We start from the raw sequence: 20488 nt of genomic DNA on the forward strand, positions 1-20488 counted from the left end.
AGCCTAACAGGTGCGTACTGACAGAGCGAGAGGTTGTTCACACTTGGTTTTACCATCTGTCCTGTGAGATCTAATTATAAGTGGACTGCTTCGAGCTCGTCAATTCACACCTGGCATTGAATGCGTCTCGACGTACGTCTTGTGATATCCGCTTTATATGCAAATAGACACCTACTGTACATCACTGAAACAAAGGGATATGTTTTTTTACACAAAGAAAGAAATATCTTCACATCTAACATTTGCCGAATGAACAAGTAAGTAAGTGTGTGGAAAGGAGAATTTTAAGAAAAGAGCTGATCAGTATTAATAACCTGGACCTGTCTTCATATAGACTAGTCTATATAAACTTTTCCCGATGAGGTGTTGCAGCTGTGAGCTTTAGCATCATTTTTGATGCCACACAAGTGAACCGCTCCAGAGGTGAATTTATTGGCGCCTTTGGCAGCTGTCAGGGGATAATAATAAATATATGCATTTATTAATTTTCACCTGCTTTAGTATGAGTCTTTTCTCTATACAAATTAATACTGGATAACAAAGTTCTCCTTTCTATATCAATTAAAGCTTTCATCTCTGAGCCTTTTACAATATATCACAAATTAAGATTCTGCTTCATCTTTTTATCGCCAGCCTTTAAGCACTATTCATGTACTATATTGCTTCAACTACCCAGACCACATAAATAACATACATGAATCCTTTAATTGAGTGGTTTTCCTCTTTAAATAGCTATTCTACAATCTTAACAATCGCCCCTGCACATTAACAATATATACTGTATATACTGTACATCCAAAAATACAGCTTGTGACTATGAGTGACATATGAATGGAAAGCACAGGCCGGGGTGAGAGCTACATACTGCATAAGGATATAATTTGTCGTAACCCGACGGATGTGAGTGTGATAACAGCTGCAGCCTATGTATAAATGTTGTTAGCTTGTGACGCACACTATAGTGTAAAGAACCGTGAAGTGGAACATGACCTGCATTAGGAGAAAACGGCTACTAAATATTTCAACTTGACACCACGAAATCTATCCACTTTACATGGACACCAAATGTCTCAAAACTGGACACTTTTGACTGTTTTCACTCCTCTGATCCACTGATTTCCTCGTGATCATCAGGCTTATCTTCATCAGTTGTTTATTTCTTTTGGTTTCAGCTGACTAATTTCATCTTCGGTGCACTAAAGCATGCTGCATCTGTTCATTTCGTAAGAGGCAACTGATTTCCACGAAGTAGGCTTGACTCCTGATTCCTGTCTATCTGCCAATCCATCTGGCTAACCACTGATGTACATGGGAGGGAAACATTTTATACATTTTCACTTCAAATTTTAGGCCAAAACTTTTTCACAAAGGTTTAAGAGCCCCGTCAAGTTTGTGTATCTCTTGTTTTCATGTTTCCTGGTCTCTTTTCATCTCTCGACGCACACTTCTAACCAGTAACTGGACATATCACAGGCACATGGAGGTATTAGCAGGGTTACCAGGAGGAAAGGACCTGAATAAAGATTAACATTCCTATACATAAAAGCCTCAGGTGACATAATTAATCAGTCTTTTCTACGCGCTAGCATCCTTAATCTATTCATACTTTAAACAACAGACAGTTATGATAACACACACACGTCCTGTTGGGGTGTTGTCTTCTCATGTTACAGTCATCAAGAGTCACCTGGGTTGAGCTGGGACTCTGAGCACTGTGGTGGTGGCTCACACATCAGATCAGTGGAGGGAGTATGGGATGGCATGTTCATATGGATTACATCCCTCCAACACTGCAGCCTGTCTGACCTTGAGCGCGCTCAGTCAGCTCTGCAGGACACAAAGTCTTCTCTCGCCTCCTTCTGCACAGGACTTGACACAGGAGGGGAAACATAAGCAGAGCAGGGAGCGGCATCAGGTCAAGTGATCTGATTGGTCAGTCACGTCGTCTAAGTCATCTTCCTCCGCTTTCATTGGCTCAACGGAGGAGTGTTGCGACTGGCTGGAGCAGGACAGGTGGGAGGAGTGGCTCTGTGTGTCGTCCTCGTCCTCCACCACCATTGCCCTCCTCCCCTGCTGCTGCTCTTTCCTATGCACCTCCTTGTCCCTCCCTTCCTCCCCCTTCCTCCCCCTCCTCCCCCCAGCCTTCCTCTGCTGCTCTAGTGTCCACATGCTCTCGTCCTCGTCCTCCATCCCTTGCACCTCCCGATCAAAGTCCAGCAGCTCCTCCATCATCTCCTCTATCTCTATCTCTCCGTCCAGCTCCTCCTCCACCTCTGACCGGAGCTCGCCCATGCTCTCAGTCCGGTTGGTGTCGTCTGTCTCCTCCTCTTCCCCAAGCATTCTCAGCCTCTCGGGGGGGTCGCTGGCCTGACTCTCTCCGAACTCCAGGATGGTGGGCAGGTTTCCCTGCTTGGGACAGCGCTTCCTCAGGCTGACCAGGAAGGGCTGCGGCAGGGAGAAGATGTCCACGTTGTTGCCCAGGTCAATCCATGTCACACTAGGGAAGCTGCCTGGATCCTAGGGTAAAAAATATCAACATACAGCTATTAAAACATTAATACTTAATAAGTTTAAGTAAATTACTGCAAACAAATGAGATCACTGTAAACTGTCCACATCTACCAGCCTTTACACACACTTGTAATGCCAAAGGAGGTTTTTCTCATTCCCAACAAATGGAGCTAAAGTCCTCTGGGCTTCTGCCTGCTAGTACCAAACACAGGTGAATGTTTCAGCCACTTGTTCTGATGGCTGCTAGATGCTGGTTTCAATACAGCTCAGACTGCAGTTAAATAACTAGAAAATACAAAACTCCTCCAAGCAAATTGAAAGTCACTGTGGTCTAGGGGTCTTTGCATTTCTCTCCCATCTCTCCATAGCTTTCCTCCTGCTTTCTCTCTACTGTCAAGTCTAAAATGAATAAAGGCAAAAAATACTTGACAAAGGGCAGGAAATCATGAGGAAATGATAGTCTCAGTAGTTTTATGTTATAATATGTAGATTTTTTAAATTTTATTTTGTTAAATTGTGGCTAGCATTGTTGTCTGCTACAGTGCCTTTCTTGGTAATAGCACCAGGTGGTGCCAAAGACAATGCTTTTTAATATCTTATATTTTTAGGGGTGTTTCCACTGGAGGAACTTTCCCAGGGAACCAAGAAAATTTTGTGAAACTCACAAAAGCACATTTAGTCCCACATGCCAAAAAAGCAGCCCATTGTCATCAGAAAAAATGACCATGACTGTGGAAGCAGTGGAGGTCAGGACCAGATGGTCAGGTCAAACAAGCACAGGACTTTCACCCAGGACACCGCTGTTTGTGTCTAGTGTGAGACCAGAAGTCAACAGTTAATTATTTTAACTTACTGACGCAGTTAAGTTATGTCATGTACAAAAAATAACTGCAGTTAGGTTCATAGGTACATTTGTAACTGAAGTTACATAAGTAATGTAGTTATTTAAAGCTAAATGATGATATTTTCCTAAACCTAACCAAGTAGTTATAATACCTAAACCTAACTAAGTAGTTATAACGCCTAAACCTAACCAAGTAGTTATAATACCTAAACCTAACCAAGTAGTTATAATACCTAAACCTAACCAAGAAGTTATAATACCTAAACCTAACCAAGTAGTTATAATACCTAAACCTAACCAAGTAGTTATAATGCCTAAACCTAACCAAGAAGTTATAATACCTAAACCTAACCAAGTAGTTATAATGCCTAAACCTAACCAAGTAGTTATAATACCTAAACCTAACCAAGTAGTCATAACGCCTAAACCTAACCAAGTAGTTATAATACCTAAACCTAACCAAGTAGTTATAATAACTAAACCTAACCAAGTAGTTATAATGCCTAAACCACAGCAAAACATCTTAACATTACCTCTGCCAACTTTTATGCTAATAAAGTGAATCAGAATCTGTGCCATTTAAAATTTCTCAGGTACCAAACTATATATTTCACTTATATGTTATATAGGTGACCATAGGTGCTCAAAAAATAGCGCAATTGGGCTCCATTTAGGCTCAACAGGTTAAGTGCCTAAACCTCACCAAGTAGCTTTAGTTCCTAAACCTAACAACATAGTTGTATTGCCTAAACCTAACCAAACAGCAAGTATACAACGAAGGTCTGGTATACCTGTCGCTGGTATGCTGCAAAGGTCATGTTGCTTTGGGAATGTGATATATGTGGTTTTGGGAGTGACTAGCAATTGACATATTCAGTTGTTTAGGTTTGAGGATGTGTTGCAAAATGTTTTTTGACAGAACTGGAACTACTGGGGTGAATCTTGCAATGCTGGATGTTTGCAATTGGTGAAACAAAGACTGTGCAGCAATCATCTGTGCTGTGTCGCAGACATCACTGAAATTTTTAATCCATAATCAGACTGATGAGCCATATTTCCATGGTTCCTCAGATGTGGTGCACAAAGAGTGATGTGTAGTTCCTATTTCAGTTCCTGAGTTTAGTTCCTGTTTGCCCTTTGTATCAGGAACCATTTAAACACCACCAACGTCAGCACCACCCTGGGGTCTTCTCTTTTTTTTTCTCTCTCTCTCTTCTCTTCCCTTTACATTATATGTTGATAAAAACTCTGTGGTTTATACCAAAGACAGGTGGTGGCAAGAGTCAAAGCCATAGTTGTCCTTCAGTAAGGACAAACATAGACAGATGACAACATTCTTTGCAACAGAAAGCAATTTACTCTTTGACAGGAATTATACTAACACTAAGACTATACTATATTGTAATTATACAAAAAAACAAACTTAAATAGATAGGTGACTTCCTTACTTTCAGGGCGTCAGTCAGTTCCTTCAGAATAGTTCTGGTCAGCCTGTTTCCATTTAGCGCCAGGGTCTCCAGGTGTGGCAGGCAGGCCAGTGTGGGCAGCAGCAGGAGAAACGCCTCGTCTGTCAGCTCAGTGAAGCCCAGCTCCAAGCTGACCACAATGGATGCATGACGCTGTAGGTGTGCACACAGGCGCTCCATGTCCCGAGCCGTCAGAGGGATACCGGACAGATCCAATGCCCCGCTGGACAGAGGGGCCGACAGCACCGCCTTTAAACTGGAGATGGACACATGAGCAAATATTAGAACCAATCAGATTTTTAGGGCCAGCAGCAAGACTGTTAGTTTGTAGCTAATATTTTGTGTATGTATTTATTCCTAATTATTTTTTCCAATGTTTGCATCATATGATGTACTGTTCATCTATTGATGTAAAATGCCAAGACCATACTGTCCTAATTTCTTTTTTTTCAGTTTTGCTTTATTGCTCTGGACTTGTTTAGTGGTTGCTTTCATTCCCTACCAGTAGATGCATGTAATAATAATTATATACAATAACATCACACATTTTGCAACATTAGCCACCTCCACTAATCACAGAAAACTTGCAACTTTACACTCTTCAAAGGCAACAAGACAACATGGTAATGTTTTCATTCCCGTGTTTGCGTTCTGTTGGTTGTAATTCATGCACTGCGAAGAAACCAGCATGCAGTGCATTAAACAATAGGTAGCTGACTGTAATATAATATAATATTCCCTCCACATAACGTTTGTGAAATCGGCTTCACACCCGACACAGCCAGACTTCAACACCAAACTCTGTTGGTCAACCAATCACAACAATGCCATTACCAGTGTGTGTTTGCATACTGGGTAAACTGAACACATAATCATCATCATCATGTCTCAAGTCAAGTCAAGTCATGAGTCTGAAACTTCCACGACCAAGTTGAGTATTTCATTTATTTTCTGTCATACAGGCCGGAAGTTATCAAAACAGTGACCTTAGGTCACATGTCTGGTAAACCCAGTTATAAATGAGTTCATGTAGAGAAGAGTCACAGCACATTATGGCCTGTGTTTGGAGCACTTTTATTACAGAGTAACATCTCAACTTGTATACACATTGTACCTGTTTGATTTAACTGACAGCTGATGCATATATATTTGTATTTATTACAGTGAACCCTACTGCTGCAATATGTTTTTTTTTTATTTTATTTATTTCTGGAATTTATTTGCTGAATATTTAATCAGTCCATTCTTGCTCTTAACAAAACAACCACAACTCCAGGACCACTTACTTACTACACTTTTTATGCTCTTATGCTTAACGTTAAACCAACATGAATAGGAAGTCATAAAAGTGCCATAGATGAACTTATAACAGCTACTGATGTCAACAGAACCATCTCCAGAATAGCTGAGCATCTGCTGATGAAGACAATGTGGTATGGTTGAAAGCTTCAGAAGGGACAAATCAGTGGATTTTTAGTTTTTATTAAATTCATAGGAACCTTTCCAGCCCTTCCAATTCATTATGACATGGTCCAATTTAATTTATATTTCTATCAAATATGAAGGCAGTAATTTTTGTGTATTTTTTTCATCTAACTCTCGGCAAGAAAGCAAACAAGCTCAAAATGTCAAACTATTTTTCTTCCATTTTAGGTGAAAACTTCAGGTATGTCAAGCCATTCAAGCCAAAATCCAAACGCAACGGCAGACACATCTGTGGTGAACTCTACTGTGGAGCTAGACAAAAAGTCCACCCTGCATGAGGTAATGTGCACGGAAAGCATTGTACCTTGGCAGCTAATGGAAACTACATAAACAGCACACTTGACTACAAAAACACTGCAGCTGAACACACACACACACACACACAGACACTGGAGGGATTTAGGGCTAAAGAAAACAAAGTTAAATGGGATGAAAAATGACTGTTGAGTAACGAAACACTTTAAGCTATACCCTCCAAGCACATGGTCCAAGCTAAAAATAAACCCAGTGGGGCGCCTGGATTTGGCAGAGAATTAAGTGAACCGACAAAAAGGGCTGACCGGGGTGCGGTCCACAAAGAAAGAAAAACTGAGATCAGATGTTCAATTCTTTGAACTTACAAATGAAAACATAGAAGTACACACTGGACATGAGGTCAAACGTCAATTATCACTCACAGATACCACACATGAGGATGAGGTTTGGAGAAGCACACAAAGGAGGATATTTCATTTAAGATTAACCAGCTGTTGGAGGTTCACTAGGAACAAGTGACAGTGGTATAGACTGTGGGATCAAACTATTGTCCTCAGTTAACAGCTGAATATATTTATCTATTCACATACCAGAGAGACTTCAGAGGAATCTAGGCCAGAGTAGCCAAAAGCAAATCAGTGAACGTGGGTCAAATTTAGCCTTCCAAAAATATTTTACTCACTCTCCCAACGGGTTACAAAGAGTGAGCTGTCACTGCAATACATTTTTAGTTTGATTTTTGGGGGCAAAACTGGCAACTGGCTGTCAATCTACCAACCTACCAACATCATTTGGGACTGGGAAACAGATATTAATTATGTTGATTTTAAGTCACGTAGTGGCCTTGGCCCACCACTTTGTTCCTGAAATATGTCAACAACGACTGGATGGACTGACATTACATTTTGTACAAAAACTGCAAAACTAAAGACATTCCCAGCAACCTCAGCTTTTCTGGTGCTAATTAACTAATGTTAGCACATTTACACTATAAACTACGATGGTCGGTGGTAAACATTATCCCTGCTAATTATCAACATAACTTGAACTAAGAGAAACAAATATTTTCTTCATTATTTATAATACTCATATTGCCATGGTCCTCCATGAAATGGAAAGATATCTGACAATCTGTTACTTCTAGTGTTACTTTTTGTTCTTTCTCTTTAACTAGCTTGTCACTTTTTTTTCCTACCAAGAGCGCAGCAATATAAAAAGTGGATGGACAGTAGCCTATTTTTCTACTTTGACAGACCACATACCTAATATCTGCCTCTGCCGTATGTAACCCATCTTCACTGACTGACTCCAGTGGCTATGCATGCATTTATGCGTGTGCTTTCCAGTGCATGCACGCACTGGTCAGTGCCCACACAGCTGTTGCAGGAGGAAACCAGGAAAGAGGGAAGGAGGGAGGAAGGGAAGAGCGCATCAGGAGCGCCAATCTCCTAACCTGATCTTGATTTAATCAACAATAAATATCTGTTCGACAGCGCACGCTTTATATTTATAAAAAAAACTACAAACAAACAAAAAAAACACCCCAGACACACACATTGCACACAAGCCCCTTTGAGGCCTTTTGCTAACATTAAACAACAGTTAGCATCAAACCACTTCCTAGCTAACATTACTGTTTGATAGTGCTTCACGATACAATTGGAAAGGTGTACATTAATTATAAAATATCAATGTGTATGCTTGTGTGTGTGTGTGTTAAAGTCTGTTGATAAAATTGAAGAAAGTTTGATAAAGTAGTGAATTTGACAGACTAGTATATCTGTGATCCTGTTAAGTGGATATTGTTAATTGTAAATATTAACCTGTAACTACAAGTAGGAGCAGTCAGCAGGAGTGAGAAGCTCTTTTTGTTTGCCTTGCTTATTTATTGGTTAGGAGATTAGGTTAGTTATTGGTCATTTATTTACAGTTTTGTTATTCTTCGCAAGGGAAGTTTATGGCTGCTTAGAACATGTTTGTTGTTTTGGGCACTGCTCACATCTGAAGTCAATAACAGCTACACTGAACCTTGATTCTAACTGTGCTGCTGGCCTCACTTGGGAGTGGGAAGAGTGGGGAGTCACAGCTTGCTCTGTCCTGGTTCCCCAGGACCAGAGATGTAACGATAAGCAGCATATTTGTACTTTTACGACAGATGTTTGTCATTTCCCTTTTTTATTTGTAGTTAATGTTCCAACAAGCGGTGACATTACAGACTTTTGGACCACCACACTGCCTCTAACTTCATACAAGACCTGCAACATCAAAACTAAAAAACTGTTTCATCCACAGGTTCATCCACGAAACACTGAGACACAGCTTGAGTTTACAAAGGGACATACTACTCCAAGTGACTGTGACACATGTGGCATGTCGGAATGGTTTTATTGAATCTGCCCACTTTGCAGCCACATCTGCTTCATTTAGACTCTACAATACAAAAGATGCTGGCAGTATTTTCTTCAACACTGTGCAGCTCCATTTTTCAGCCCACACATGACCGATGATATGTTAAATGTCTGGACAGCTGTCATCTGGTTTTTGTCCTTTTCACATCGCTTTCATGACCCTTGTTCTCTGACGGGCTTTAAAGAGGTCACTGATAAACAACAGTCTGATCTCAGGGGACATCAACATGCACTTTCTTTCCAAAACAAAATTGGTCCTACAGCACTTTATGATCAGGTCAGTAAACAAAGATCCATATTTATGGAAATTTAAGTGAAGTAAACACCTCAAATTATATATCTGAGGCTGCTGCAAAGCGTATTGTTTATGCTGCAGTGGTAAGCTTGCTCTGTGTACATTTCTATTTTTGTTGCATATTACATAAACAAAGCTGTAGCAAGGTTTCAGGTTGGCTTGCTCCACTGCAGTCCCTCCCCCCAGCATCACTGTCACCAACACTACCTTAAACACTTCACCTGTGGGAAATCTGGATATGTAAGCTGCTGCAACTGCTCTTGTTGATAACATCAGGATGTGCTGAACGTTGAAAATTAGCATTACATGGACCGAAACACACAGCAAATAACCACATACAATGTTAATCCTGCACTCAGCAGTCTTTTGACTACTTGAGAGAAACAGAACAAACTGAAAACACACCCTTGATGTATTGTCACCGTCATAAATTTGATATGGAGAATGTGGTTGAAATCAGTTGCTGGTGTGAACATCCATTAGACATGGTGCAACCTTAACATGCATTTAGAGTCATGCCTCAGTTTACCTAATTAGTGCAAGTCCAATGTTCACTCTTCTTTCAGCTCTGGTCTTTTTCTTAAAACTCTTTCTAGTCAGGTAGCATGCAGTGGCTTTATGAGGGCGTGTTTGATGAGAACGACTGAATGTTGCAGCTGCGGCTGTAAAACCAGATTAAATGCATTTAATGCAGATTAAAATGATATTTAGGGATGAGCCTGATGGTATTCTACATATTTCTTAATGTAATTAATATATATATATATATATATATATATATATGTATATATATATATATATATATATATATATATATATATATATATACATATATATATATATATATATATATATATATATATATACATACATACATATATATATGCGGAAAAACCTTTACTGTCATGTCAATTGTAAAAGCCTCTGTTATGTTACTGTACGAGAACAGCTATCTGTAATCCTATGGAAAGTCTAAGTGAAAGTCAGACATCTTATGTATATATATCTTTATATATGGGGCAAAGAAAATGCTATGTCGATTGTCGGTTTTGCTGTTTTTAATGAGATTTGTTAACAGTAAGAAAAATTTAGAACAAACTAACCAGTTCCACTTTAGCTAACATGTTAATATTGTACATAGTCCAGTACAAATACAATAAACAGATAGCTGTTCTCGTACAGTAACATAACAGAGGCTTTTACTTTTGACATGACAGTAAAGGTTTTGACACCTTCAGGCTAATGAGGCTCCCCGTCACTGTCTGGGTAAGTAGTCTAAAACCACTTCCCACAGAGGCCCTGGAGGTTTGTGCACCAACCCAGCTCAATGCAGCAGCCCATTTCCTCCTCACTGACTGTAAGCGTGCTAATTAGTTAACACAGCTGGCACAGCCATGCCCTCATCTCTCCATTACACATCGTTTGAGACCACTGATCTTATTGTTACAGCTCATATTCTCCACCCATGGTCCTATCCTCCACCTGCAGGCTGTCTTCAAACTTTGTGTTATGTGTTATACAGTATACGGGGAAATGTTTCTGGACCTCTTTCCCATGCTTCACCCCTTCCCCCTCTCTTTACTCAGACAATCTACCAGTTTTGTCCAACAACACTCTGTCCGCCTCAGTCTGAAGCATTAGACAAAAAAGGGAAGACTAGTAGTGTGCCAATGAAAAGCAGATGAGACCCTGAGAGAGCTCATGATGTATTTGGCTTCGGACCAGACTCCCACGCTACAGAGAGAGAAACACACCCCTGCTCCAAACTGAGGTCATCCATCCCCGTCTGGACGAGAACCAGCGGGATGATGGGGTGGAGGGCTGGTCGAGAGCTGTCATTGGAGTGATGACACTGATATAAACTGTGACTTTTTACACTCATATTTTTACTGCGCAAATAAAGTTCAACAGTTTGTTACTGTGGCTCTGCCTGTCACACTTTCCAATTTAGAGCAGCCCACTTGCAATTGAAAGTGACAACAGTAGCAGATTTAAGGGAGACATATTATGCTCGTTTTCAGGTTCATAATTATATTGTGGTTTACTACTACAATAGATTTACATGCTCTAATGCTAAAAAAACGTTTTCTCATACAGCAGCACTGTATTCCCCCTCTGTCTGAGATCCTCTGTTTTAGCTCCTGTCTCTTTAAGGCCCCCCTCCCAAATACCCCGTCTGCTCTGATTGGTCAGCTCACACACCTGAGTAAGCACCGCTCACCGTGTCTCCAGTCACCTCTGTCAAGTTTTCAGCTTCAATCAATCAATCAGTCAATCTTTATTAGTATAGCGCTAATTCACAACAAAAGTCATCTCATGACACTTTCTGAATTGAGCAGGTCTTGACCATACTCCTTGACTCATCTATTTACAGAGACCTAACATTTTCCCTTTAAGATATGCCGGTCCCTGGCCATTTAGGGCTTTGTATGTGAGGAGAAAGATTTTCAATACTATTCTGGATTTTACAGAAAGCCAGTGCCGAGAGACTAATGGGGGAAATATATTCTCTAAAATAGTTGTCAGAGCCAACCCTGACCAATTTGGTGCCCTACGCAAGATTTGAGCTAGTGCCCCTTGTATCTTACACATTTGCCACCACATACCTGTTTATACACTCTTATATACTCTTCTACCAAATAATTATATTAATTTGGTTGCAAGAAAGTGAAAACTAGTGGAGATATGAATTTTTGAAAATGATTGATTTGGCGTTCTGGTAAGAAATTACTTCCTGTTACTAATTTGATGACTGTAATCATTCAGCAACAACTATTTAAATGAATACATGTTGCCAAGTTTCCTCAGAGTCTCTTGGCTGTTAAGGATACATTTCAACCAAATCCAGTGAAAAATAAACGATTGCTGATGCTTAGAATACACATACACAGAGAATCACAAAAAAACTTTAAAAATTAACAACTAATAATAATTAAAACAAAACAACAACAAAACATCACATGACCTGGGAAAGTTCTGGATTTTGGGTGAGTTGGCATGGAATAATCCAATAATTACACAGCCGCCATTTTCCTTTAACATCACGCTCAGGGTGGGAAGCACAAATTTCATTCTGCTGTGTTGCAAGTCCTATAAATTATCATTTCATTCCAGATAATGGAAAGGGAAAATCTGTTGGGACATTGGGCAACATTTCAAGGTAGGAAAAAATATTTGATAACCTGTTAGCTTCCGTTAGACATCAGCTAACTTAGCATTCAAGCACTTCCTTGCTAACATTACTGTGTGATACAGAATACGACAGTAGAGGCGTAAATCAATTCTAAAATATCAACGTGCATCTTGGACACATTAAGTGAAGCCTGGAAGTGACATGCACTGGATGTAATCAAATGGTAATGTTAGTTAGGAAGTGACTGAATGCTAACGTTAGCTAATGGGTTATCAAATATGTTGGTTACTTAGAAATATGGCCCAATTTCACACAGCCTGCAGCTTTATTTAGCTCCGCCAAGGAGGTTATGTTTTCACCACTTGTTGGTTGGTTGGATGGTTTGACAACAGGATTACACAAAAACTACTGAACGGAATTCCACAAAATTTGGGAACGGATCTCTGCCCAGAATAGACCCAATTAACTTTTGATGTGGATCCAGCTAAAGAGATGGACCCAGGAATTTTTCTCTCACTTTCTTTAACATATTTAGACATTCTTGATGTGGCTGGTATCTATGAGTGAGTACAATTTGATGTGGATCCCAGATCTGGTGATCTTAAATTATGGTGAAGCAGTAATGGGTGATTTACCATTTTGAGTGATACAGGGCTACTGAGTTTGATATGGGATTGGGCTTGCGCCCCTCTGAATGCCATTCTAGTTGAACTTGTTGTCAGTTTTCTCCTTTCCTTTCTTGGGCATGAATAGATTATGACTTAACTGAATATGAAACTATTATAAATGAGATTGAATTTTCAGAAATCTATTACAAACCAAAAACAATCATTTGGGCCCAGTGTTCCCATGCTTGTAGTCTGCTGACCCACAAACCTCTAATTATCACATTGATGAAATAATATCGTATGAGTCATAAGCTACTCCTCCACTTACTGCTCTAAATGCAGTCTGTAGTAAGATATAGGGATTTCTTCAGAGCCTGGATTTCATATTACATCACTGAAAAAGCCACTTTTGTCACAGATCGTTTTCAGCACGTCACCATGAGGATTAACTGTATTTCACCTCCATCCCTGGATCATTCTCTCTGTATCTCTCAACATTATCCCTTCATATACAACCTCAAATCCACATCGTGCACACCCTCTCTCTCTGCCTGATCTCTTCCTGTGAAAGAACTGAAACCACCCACTCGTTTCCTGAAACAGACTCACGAGGTGAATCCAGGTGAAAGTGACTCTTATTATACAGGGCTTTTAAGATAACATCTCATCTAATTAAAGAATATGGTGTTATTACAGTGGGCATCCCATGTATGGCTTCAAATTCAGTCCTTATTTCTCCTCTACCTGCCAGTCTGTCTTTCTGTTTCCCCTAGAGATCATTTATCACCCAGTCAGCTGGTATGTGTGCACACTGAAGACAGCAGGTCTCCTTCTGCCTCCTCTCTCCTCTCCGGTTCTGAAGGTGAAGATGAGAAAACACTTCCTACAGCTCTCCTCCTGTGCAACAAGGTTTACAAAGGCAGCACAAGAACACTTAATGAGCTTTATGTCTGCCTGTTACTGTTAAACTACAATAGATATGCAGGAGGAACATCTTATGCAGGATTATCCTCTGTCTCTGTGACATATTTTGAAGAGACACCAAATTTTACAAATCATTTTAAACCACCACTGACTCTGCTGCAGTCATCTTGTTCAGTAGTTTTATCTAATCGTATGCCATCAAGAGATGTATTTATGCAAAGTCACATTCAAAGCAATCACTAGAACATCTGATTACACTGATTAGTCCAACTCCAACTAGATGAGGAGCTTGGGAAATCAGCTGCTCAAGTGTTAAGGTGGAAGAAAATCCAGACATCTTGTTTTCCATGACACTGCTTTGACAGCACTTGTCCTGCTGTTGCATCATCTCCTGATGAAACAGCATCATGTCTTATTGTCCCTCTCTACCAGGTGACCCACATGAGTATTTCTTGCTGGTGTACTTTTCCAAGGAGCTGAACCCCAAACCCGCAGAGATCCAGGTGACTCATTTAAAGCATTTATTGGTTGAGCTTCTTTGGATGACAAAAGACACTGGGAGCCAGTGTAAGATTTGTATATGTTTGTTTACTCATTCTTGTGAATTAGAATAAAAATGTTGATAATTAAAATCATGATACAAAATACATCAATCTTTTGTTTTAATTAGTTTGAGGGCTGATCTGCAAAATAATCAGCAGCTCTTCTGCTTCTGGTTTAGACTTTGTTCTCTTTATCATATGTTGATCCTGACATAATCCGTATTTTCAATACTAACTCTGACTCAAATGACGAATAAGAATCAGATGCTCATATTGCAACCTGCACTATTAGCTAACTTGACCCAGATGTAAAATCGTACCAGACAAATTCATCTCACATACTGTTGGAATGATGGCACTTAGCCATTGGCTCGAGGGCTTGGAGGTAGGGTTGGGCCAATGAATGATGCCATCGTCCATTGCCAATGGCTGACAGCCATGGACTTCTAATTCCTGACCATCGTAACATTGATTTAAAGGGCTCCCCACCAGAGAGCACAATTAAGAGGCGTGTCCCCTCAGAGTTGCCGTAGGGCAAGAGTTGTTGTTGTCTGTGATATGTGGGGAGAGGAAATGAAAAGAAGTATGTTGCTGCTCGGTGCACTAACATTACGTCTCCATGTCCCGTTTATTATTTTCTTATTAAACCAGCTCAGTTAGGCGAAACCCAAGACCGTCGGGGAACGTTTGCTGAGGGGGTCCAGGGAAAGTTCCCCTACCCTTCAGGCAACTTTAAAGGAACATTCCCCGAACGTTGAATTATTTGCTGGGTTACCATCTCTGGCTGTCACCTTCGGCTTGCACACTTCTTGCTGTGACTTGCTGGCTCCCCATTGCCATTTGGTCAGAACCCAAAATGCTGCCAAACTCGGCAGTCGCATTTTTGGGGGCATCAACTCACTTGTGTTCGCCATACGCAAGTGTCCTACGCCGTAGTGAGCATTTATAGGCTATATGTGCGCTGGTGTATCTGTGAGGTGAGTGGATTGCCAGCTGTACTTTCCCATGTAGAACACACCAACCTCCTTGGCTCACAGCTTTGTCACTGGGCTATGCAGAGTGCCTGCAGAGAGGGCTGCCTCTCCATACACACCGAGCTAGAAAGACACGGTTTTGGCATTTGCCACCGGGCTACTCGCGGAGGGGCAGCCTGCCCTTCAGACATTCAGCCTGTTCGCTCTCTCTAGTCAAGAGACACTGCAGTGAAAAACGGATCCAGAGGAGAAGTAACCTACAACCCCAGAGCAGCATCCAGTTGGTCAGCAGGGATCTGCGACAGCCAACGAGGGCGGTGTGTTCACTGTCCCCAGTATTGGCACCACCACTAAGCACTGGGGGACAAGCTGGAAAATTCTCCCTTCTGTGGAGAGGCTGTCACATAACATGCGTGCGTGTGAGGAGGCTTCTAAATGTTCTTTTTTGACAGGTTCCTTATTTGACAAATTACATTATTTACAAAATTGTCGGTTATTGTTACTGTCATCACTTTAAAAGCATCTTCAAACACACAAACAGTGGTGGTACTGCTGGACATACTCTCTGAAGGCAGTTACTAAAGCCTATACATGAGCACACTGCACAGCAGAATTTTTTCATGAAGGTAATTTAAGGGACACCGTTGCTATTTTTAAATGCCCTGATAATACCGCCCAACCCTAGCCTGTAGAGCCAGAATATTTTTACATTTTATATTGAACTTAGATTAATGTGTAGCCAGAAACACAACACCAAATGAACACTAAAGTTGTTCCACGTCGGGGTTTGCTAGGTGTGGCGCTGCTCTCTGCTAACGTGTTAACAAAAAGCTACTTTATTACATCTTAACTGTATGAGGGTCTATACTGGAAATATGACAAAAATACCTATCCTCTACTCGGCTCTTCATCTACAAAAAACACTAAGAACAATGAAGAGTTAGCCTGTACAAAGTGTCTTTATCTTATCGAGCAGCAGCAGAGCTCAGTGGGTAATACAATTATTCACACAGCTACAAGAGGTCACTGGTTCACTGGGAATAAACATGAGTCACATTGAGGTCAAAACAAATGATGCTGTTGTATTGTGGAGGAGGTTGGAGATGGAAATTCAGACCATCAGTCCATTTTGTATCTGTTCATGCCAATGCATTCAAAGCGGATGACCTGTGCAGCACCATGCCACGGCACAACAGTGAGCTTTACATTATAGACACACACTGCAAAAGGTCACATTTGAATTTCTTGACATTACAACAATACTTTCTATGACTGTGTGCTTCATAATGCCGGAAGAATTAACATCTATAAATGTTTTGTAGATGGACATTCCACAGCTTTCAGGTATCTTTTATCTTTTTGAGACGTGTTGAGAGAGAAAGAAATGGTGGGATTAAGACGTGTGCCTCACTGCACCACCGGACCTCACAAATTAAAAACATGATAATGTTTAATAATAACATGTGTTTTTTTCTCTCAGCCCCATCAGAGCAGATCGTTAATATGTATCATAAGCACAATCCACCTGAATCACCTTTTTAAATTCATCTTTCATTGTCTCCCATTCACACAGCATCGTCATAATCTCATACATTTTTAGAAATGGGTGTTTCATTGTTTCCCTGTTCTCCTCAGTGTGCTATGAGTTATTGTAAAACCAGCAACAGCCTCAGGGTAACGATGCTGTTCAGTGAGAGAAGACAGAAGCGTACAATTTGGGAGCTAGAATGACGGTCAGAGAGAATGATGCAGAGGGTGAGTCATGGAAAAGTGAGAAAAGATTTGGATTGAAATGAGAAAAAGGGAGAGGAAGAAAAGGAATCAAAGAGCTCAGATACGTTTTTGAAACTTCATTATCTTACTCATTGCATTATTTTCTGCATTAATATTTCAGGACTGACGTTAACGATCTAATTTTGACAAAACGAGCTTTGGGGCTACTCAAAGTCAAAACAGACGTCATATGTTTTTGCAGTGAATTCAAGTGAGGAGAAATAAGAGAAACTGAAAACATTGCAGAGACAAAAACTGTGAATGAATATTATTGATAAAATAAAAAGCTGTCTCTTTCATGCACAACAGGTCTACTTGCTCTGTGGATACCAAGTAAGAGAGATATACGGACTCACACTGAGCAGCATGTCAACACCACACGACACAGTCAACTGGGAAATTATAGACATAAGGAGGAGCTTACTCTGATAGCACTAGCAGAGGAAAAATGAAGGCGCGAGATGAAGATGAAAGGGACGATTGAGAAAATAAAAAGGAAACCAGAGCTGTGGTCCTGCCTGTTGTGCTGCACATATCAAACAGAAAAGTTGACATCTAGATATTTGCAATGCAACACTGGATAGTGACATTAGAAAATGTTGCAGTGGTCTAAACCTTACCAGGAAACAGAAATAGTAAGGGCTTTAAAAGAAGATGTGAATTAAATTAATTGAATTGAAACAAATGAAACAAAGATACAAAGGGAAATACAATTTACATTTATTGTATGTAATTTCTTAGAAAACAAATGTTAAAGGACAGTAATTAAGCTCTTTAAGTGATTGAATGATCCATGATGATACATCCATCCATCCATCCACATTAAAAAACAAAATTCTGTGTGTTTTATAATTTCTAATGCTGCATGGTTGGATGGTCCCTTGTCCCCAATCCTGTCTGTGAGATTCATGGACAGGATCTCAAGGTACAGCCGTTGCGAGGTGAATGTTGGCTCGGGAACCTCAGAATTTTGTCTCTGCTTTTTTGTGGATGAAGTGGTTCTGCTGGCTTCTTCAGTCTCTGACCTCCAGCAGGCACTGGAGGGTTTACAGCCGAGTGTGGAGCGGTTGGGATGAGGGTCAGCGCCTCAGCACAGATTGTATGAGCTAGTTGGCCGTCAGCTGAAGTCTTTGCAGTGTGTTCAAGTGCAGCTTTAACACCACGTGGGGCGATGAACATGTGGCTGTAGCAGGTTTAAGTGTGTTCTTTTATTGGAAGGGTTGGATAAGAGATTCTTTGTAAAGCTTCTACTGCCTCATCAACCAAAACTAAAGACACCAAACTTCCTCTACAGTCAGAGCTCTCTCCAGGAGCTGATTGATGTAAATAAATACTTGTGAAAGATTTGCAACAAAAGCAGCACTGATCGAGTGTGAAAGGGTACAAGATGGAAAATTGATGTCTTCCTAAAGGCAGGAGAATGATTAGAAACCAGCAGCTCTACATTTCCAATAATTGCCGAATATCAGAACAGTGGTCAATAGTTGTTCTGGCTGTTTAGTTCTTCATGTCCTTCCCTCCCACGTAGACACTAAAATTTAAATGTATATTAGGGCTGATATCCTCCCTGCCTTATGTGCCTGCTGGTGAGACGAAGAGAGAGGCACGGACATCTAGAGTCAACGCTCATCTTCTCTCTCTCTGCTGGCTGTCAGAGCACAGGCAGCCAATAAATCTGTCAGTGCAGCGGCCACAGACACCCAGTCAGCAGGTGGCACATGCACCGACAGGCTGGCATGTGCAGAGACAGAAAGCACAAAACACAGGTAGGTAGAGAATGATCATTTGTGCGTATGTGTGTGTGAGCAGGCAGTTTCCATGGCAAACAATGCCGTGGTCAAGCCAATCCTCAACGAGACCTCATTATTTCTCTTCCAACATCATAAAAATGGGGCCATTTGGTAAATACATGTGGGGGGTGGGGGGCATACACACACACACACACACACACACACACACACACACACACACACACACACACACACACACACACAGACAGTCAGACAGATTCACTACCTTCAGTAGTGGAGGGCAATTATTTCATATTGGGGTCAACATGTTGTGAAGCAGAATGGGATTGTACATGTCTTATCTGTGTTTCACTTCACTTTGCATAATTTAAAGAAAACATAGGGTGGCAAACTGTACCCAATACAGACTAATACAATGATTCTGACCTTTACCTTCTGCTCAAAAACACATCAGTTTTCTCATACTCTCCACTGTATTCCCCCTCTGTCTGAAACACTCTGTTTTAGCTCCTGTCTCTTTAAGGCCCCGCCCCTGAATACTCAGCCTGCTCTGATTGGTCAGCTCACAAACACACACCTGAGCCAGCACTGCTCACCTTATCTTCAGTCTGTTCTGTTGTGTTTTCAGCTTCCAGCTTAGCGTCTACCGTGAATATAGGCATAAATTATGCGAATGTGTGACATGGTGATGTAGTTGTCAAGAAGTTACGGAATCAAAGGTGGGACAGTTTTGGGCGGATCATAAATCAAATCAATCCGAGTGTCGTGTCCCATTCCCTTTAAGAGCCAGGTGCTCCAGGACCTGATAAATATTAAACAGTGGCACTCGTCTTTGCTGTGGGAAAGGGATGTGGCTGCTGGACCCTGTGCCCGGCCATTTCACAGCTTTTTGTTGGTCTATGGCGCTGTCGCTTCCTGCTGCATCAAGATAGCAATCCACCATCAGTGCGCCTGATCACACCTCACTTTAAGACCAACGCACACAGGTGGGCGCAAGTACTGGGCATGAAAATGACAACTGCGTCAGTCTGAAACTAGCAATGACACTTGCACTGCACTGCTTTGCACCGAGCAAAAGATAGAGCCCATAGAAACTTTCAGTGTAACGTATCTGTGGTTTTGCAGACATATACTTAGCTAACATTTATTCTGGTGACTGGGTTGGCAGAAACTACTAAGATCCAAGTTATACATATAACATATAACATGGTAAAGTATCTGGTTGTAACTTGGCCATGACTAACTTAGATGACTCTGATCATCTAATGGTGATATTTGAGGATAATTCTGGTTTTTCCTCAAGTCCTCTTGAGTGTTTCTTGTCTTCAGAGTTTTCTCTGCAGGGGGCCCACACTTAGGTTGTAAAGCAAAGAGGGCCCAGGTCTGCTGGCTGCTACACACATTCAGCTGTGCAGCTGCGTCATTTCTGACCACTCAGTGGACTTGTTGAGCACACTGAAAGGAGCTGTTGTTTAGCAGCAGAACAATGAACAGTAAGCCTTGTTAATCTTGCTTTGTT

At 41.0% G+C, this 20488-nt stretch overlaps 1 protein-coding gene across 1 annotated transcript in view; it reads right to left on the reverse strand.

Annotated features, from left to right (window-relative positions):
- Positions 1-1788: 1788 nt before the first annotated feature.
- Positions 1789-20488, reverse strand: part of lrrc75a (leucine rich repeat containing 75A) — a 53711-nt gene continuing 35011 nt past the window's right edge. Inside the window, exons 4-5 of the mRNA XM_073492213.1 lie at positions 4804-5077; positions 1789-2517 (exon numbers count right to left, since the gene is read on the reverse strand). Coding sequence (XP_073348314.1) covers positions 1912-2517; positions 4804-5077 — 880 coding nt within the window. The 3' untranslated portion in view covers positions 1789-1911. The remainder of the gene's footprint in view (positions 2518-4803; positions 5078-20488) is intronic.

Source organism: Pagrus major, chromosome 2 (genome assembly GCF_040436345.1).
Source record: "Pagrus major chromosome 2, Pma_NU_1.0".
Taxonomy (NCBI): domain Eukaryota; kingdom Metazoa; phylum Chordata; class Actinopteri; order Spariformes; family Sparidae; genus Pagrus; species Pagrus major.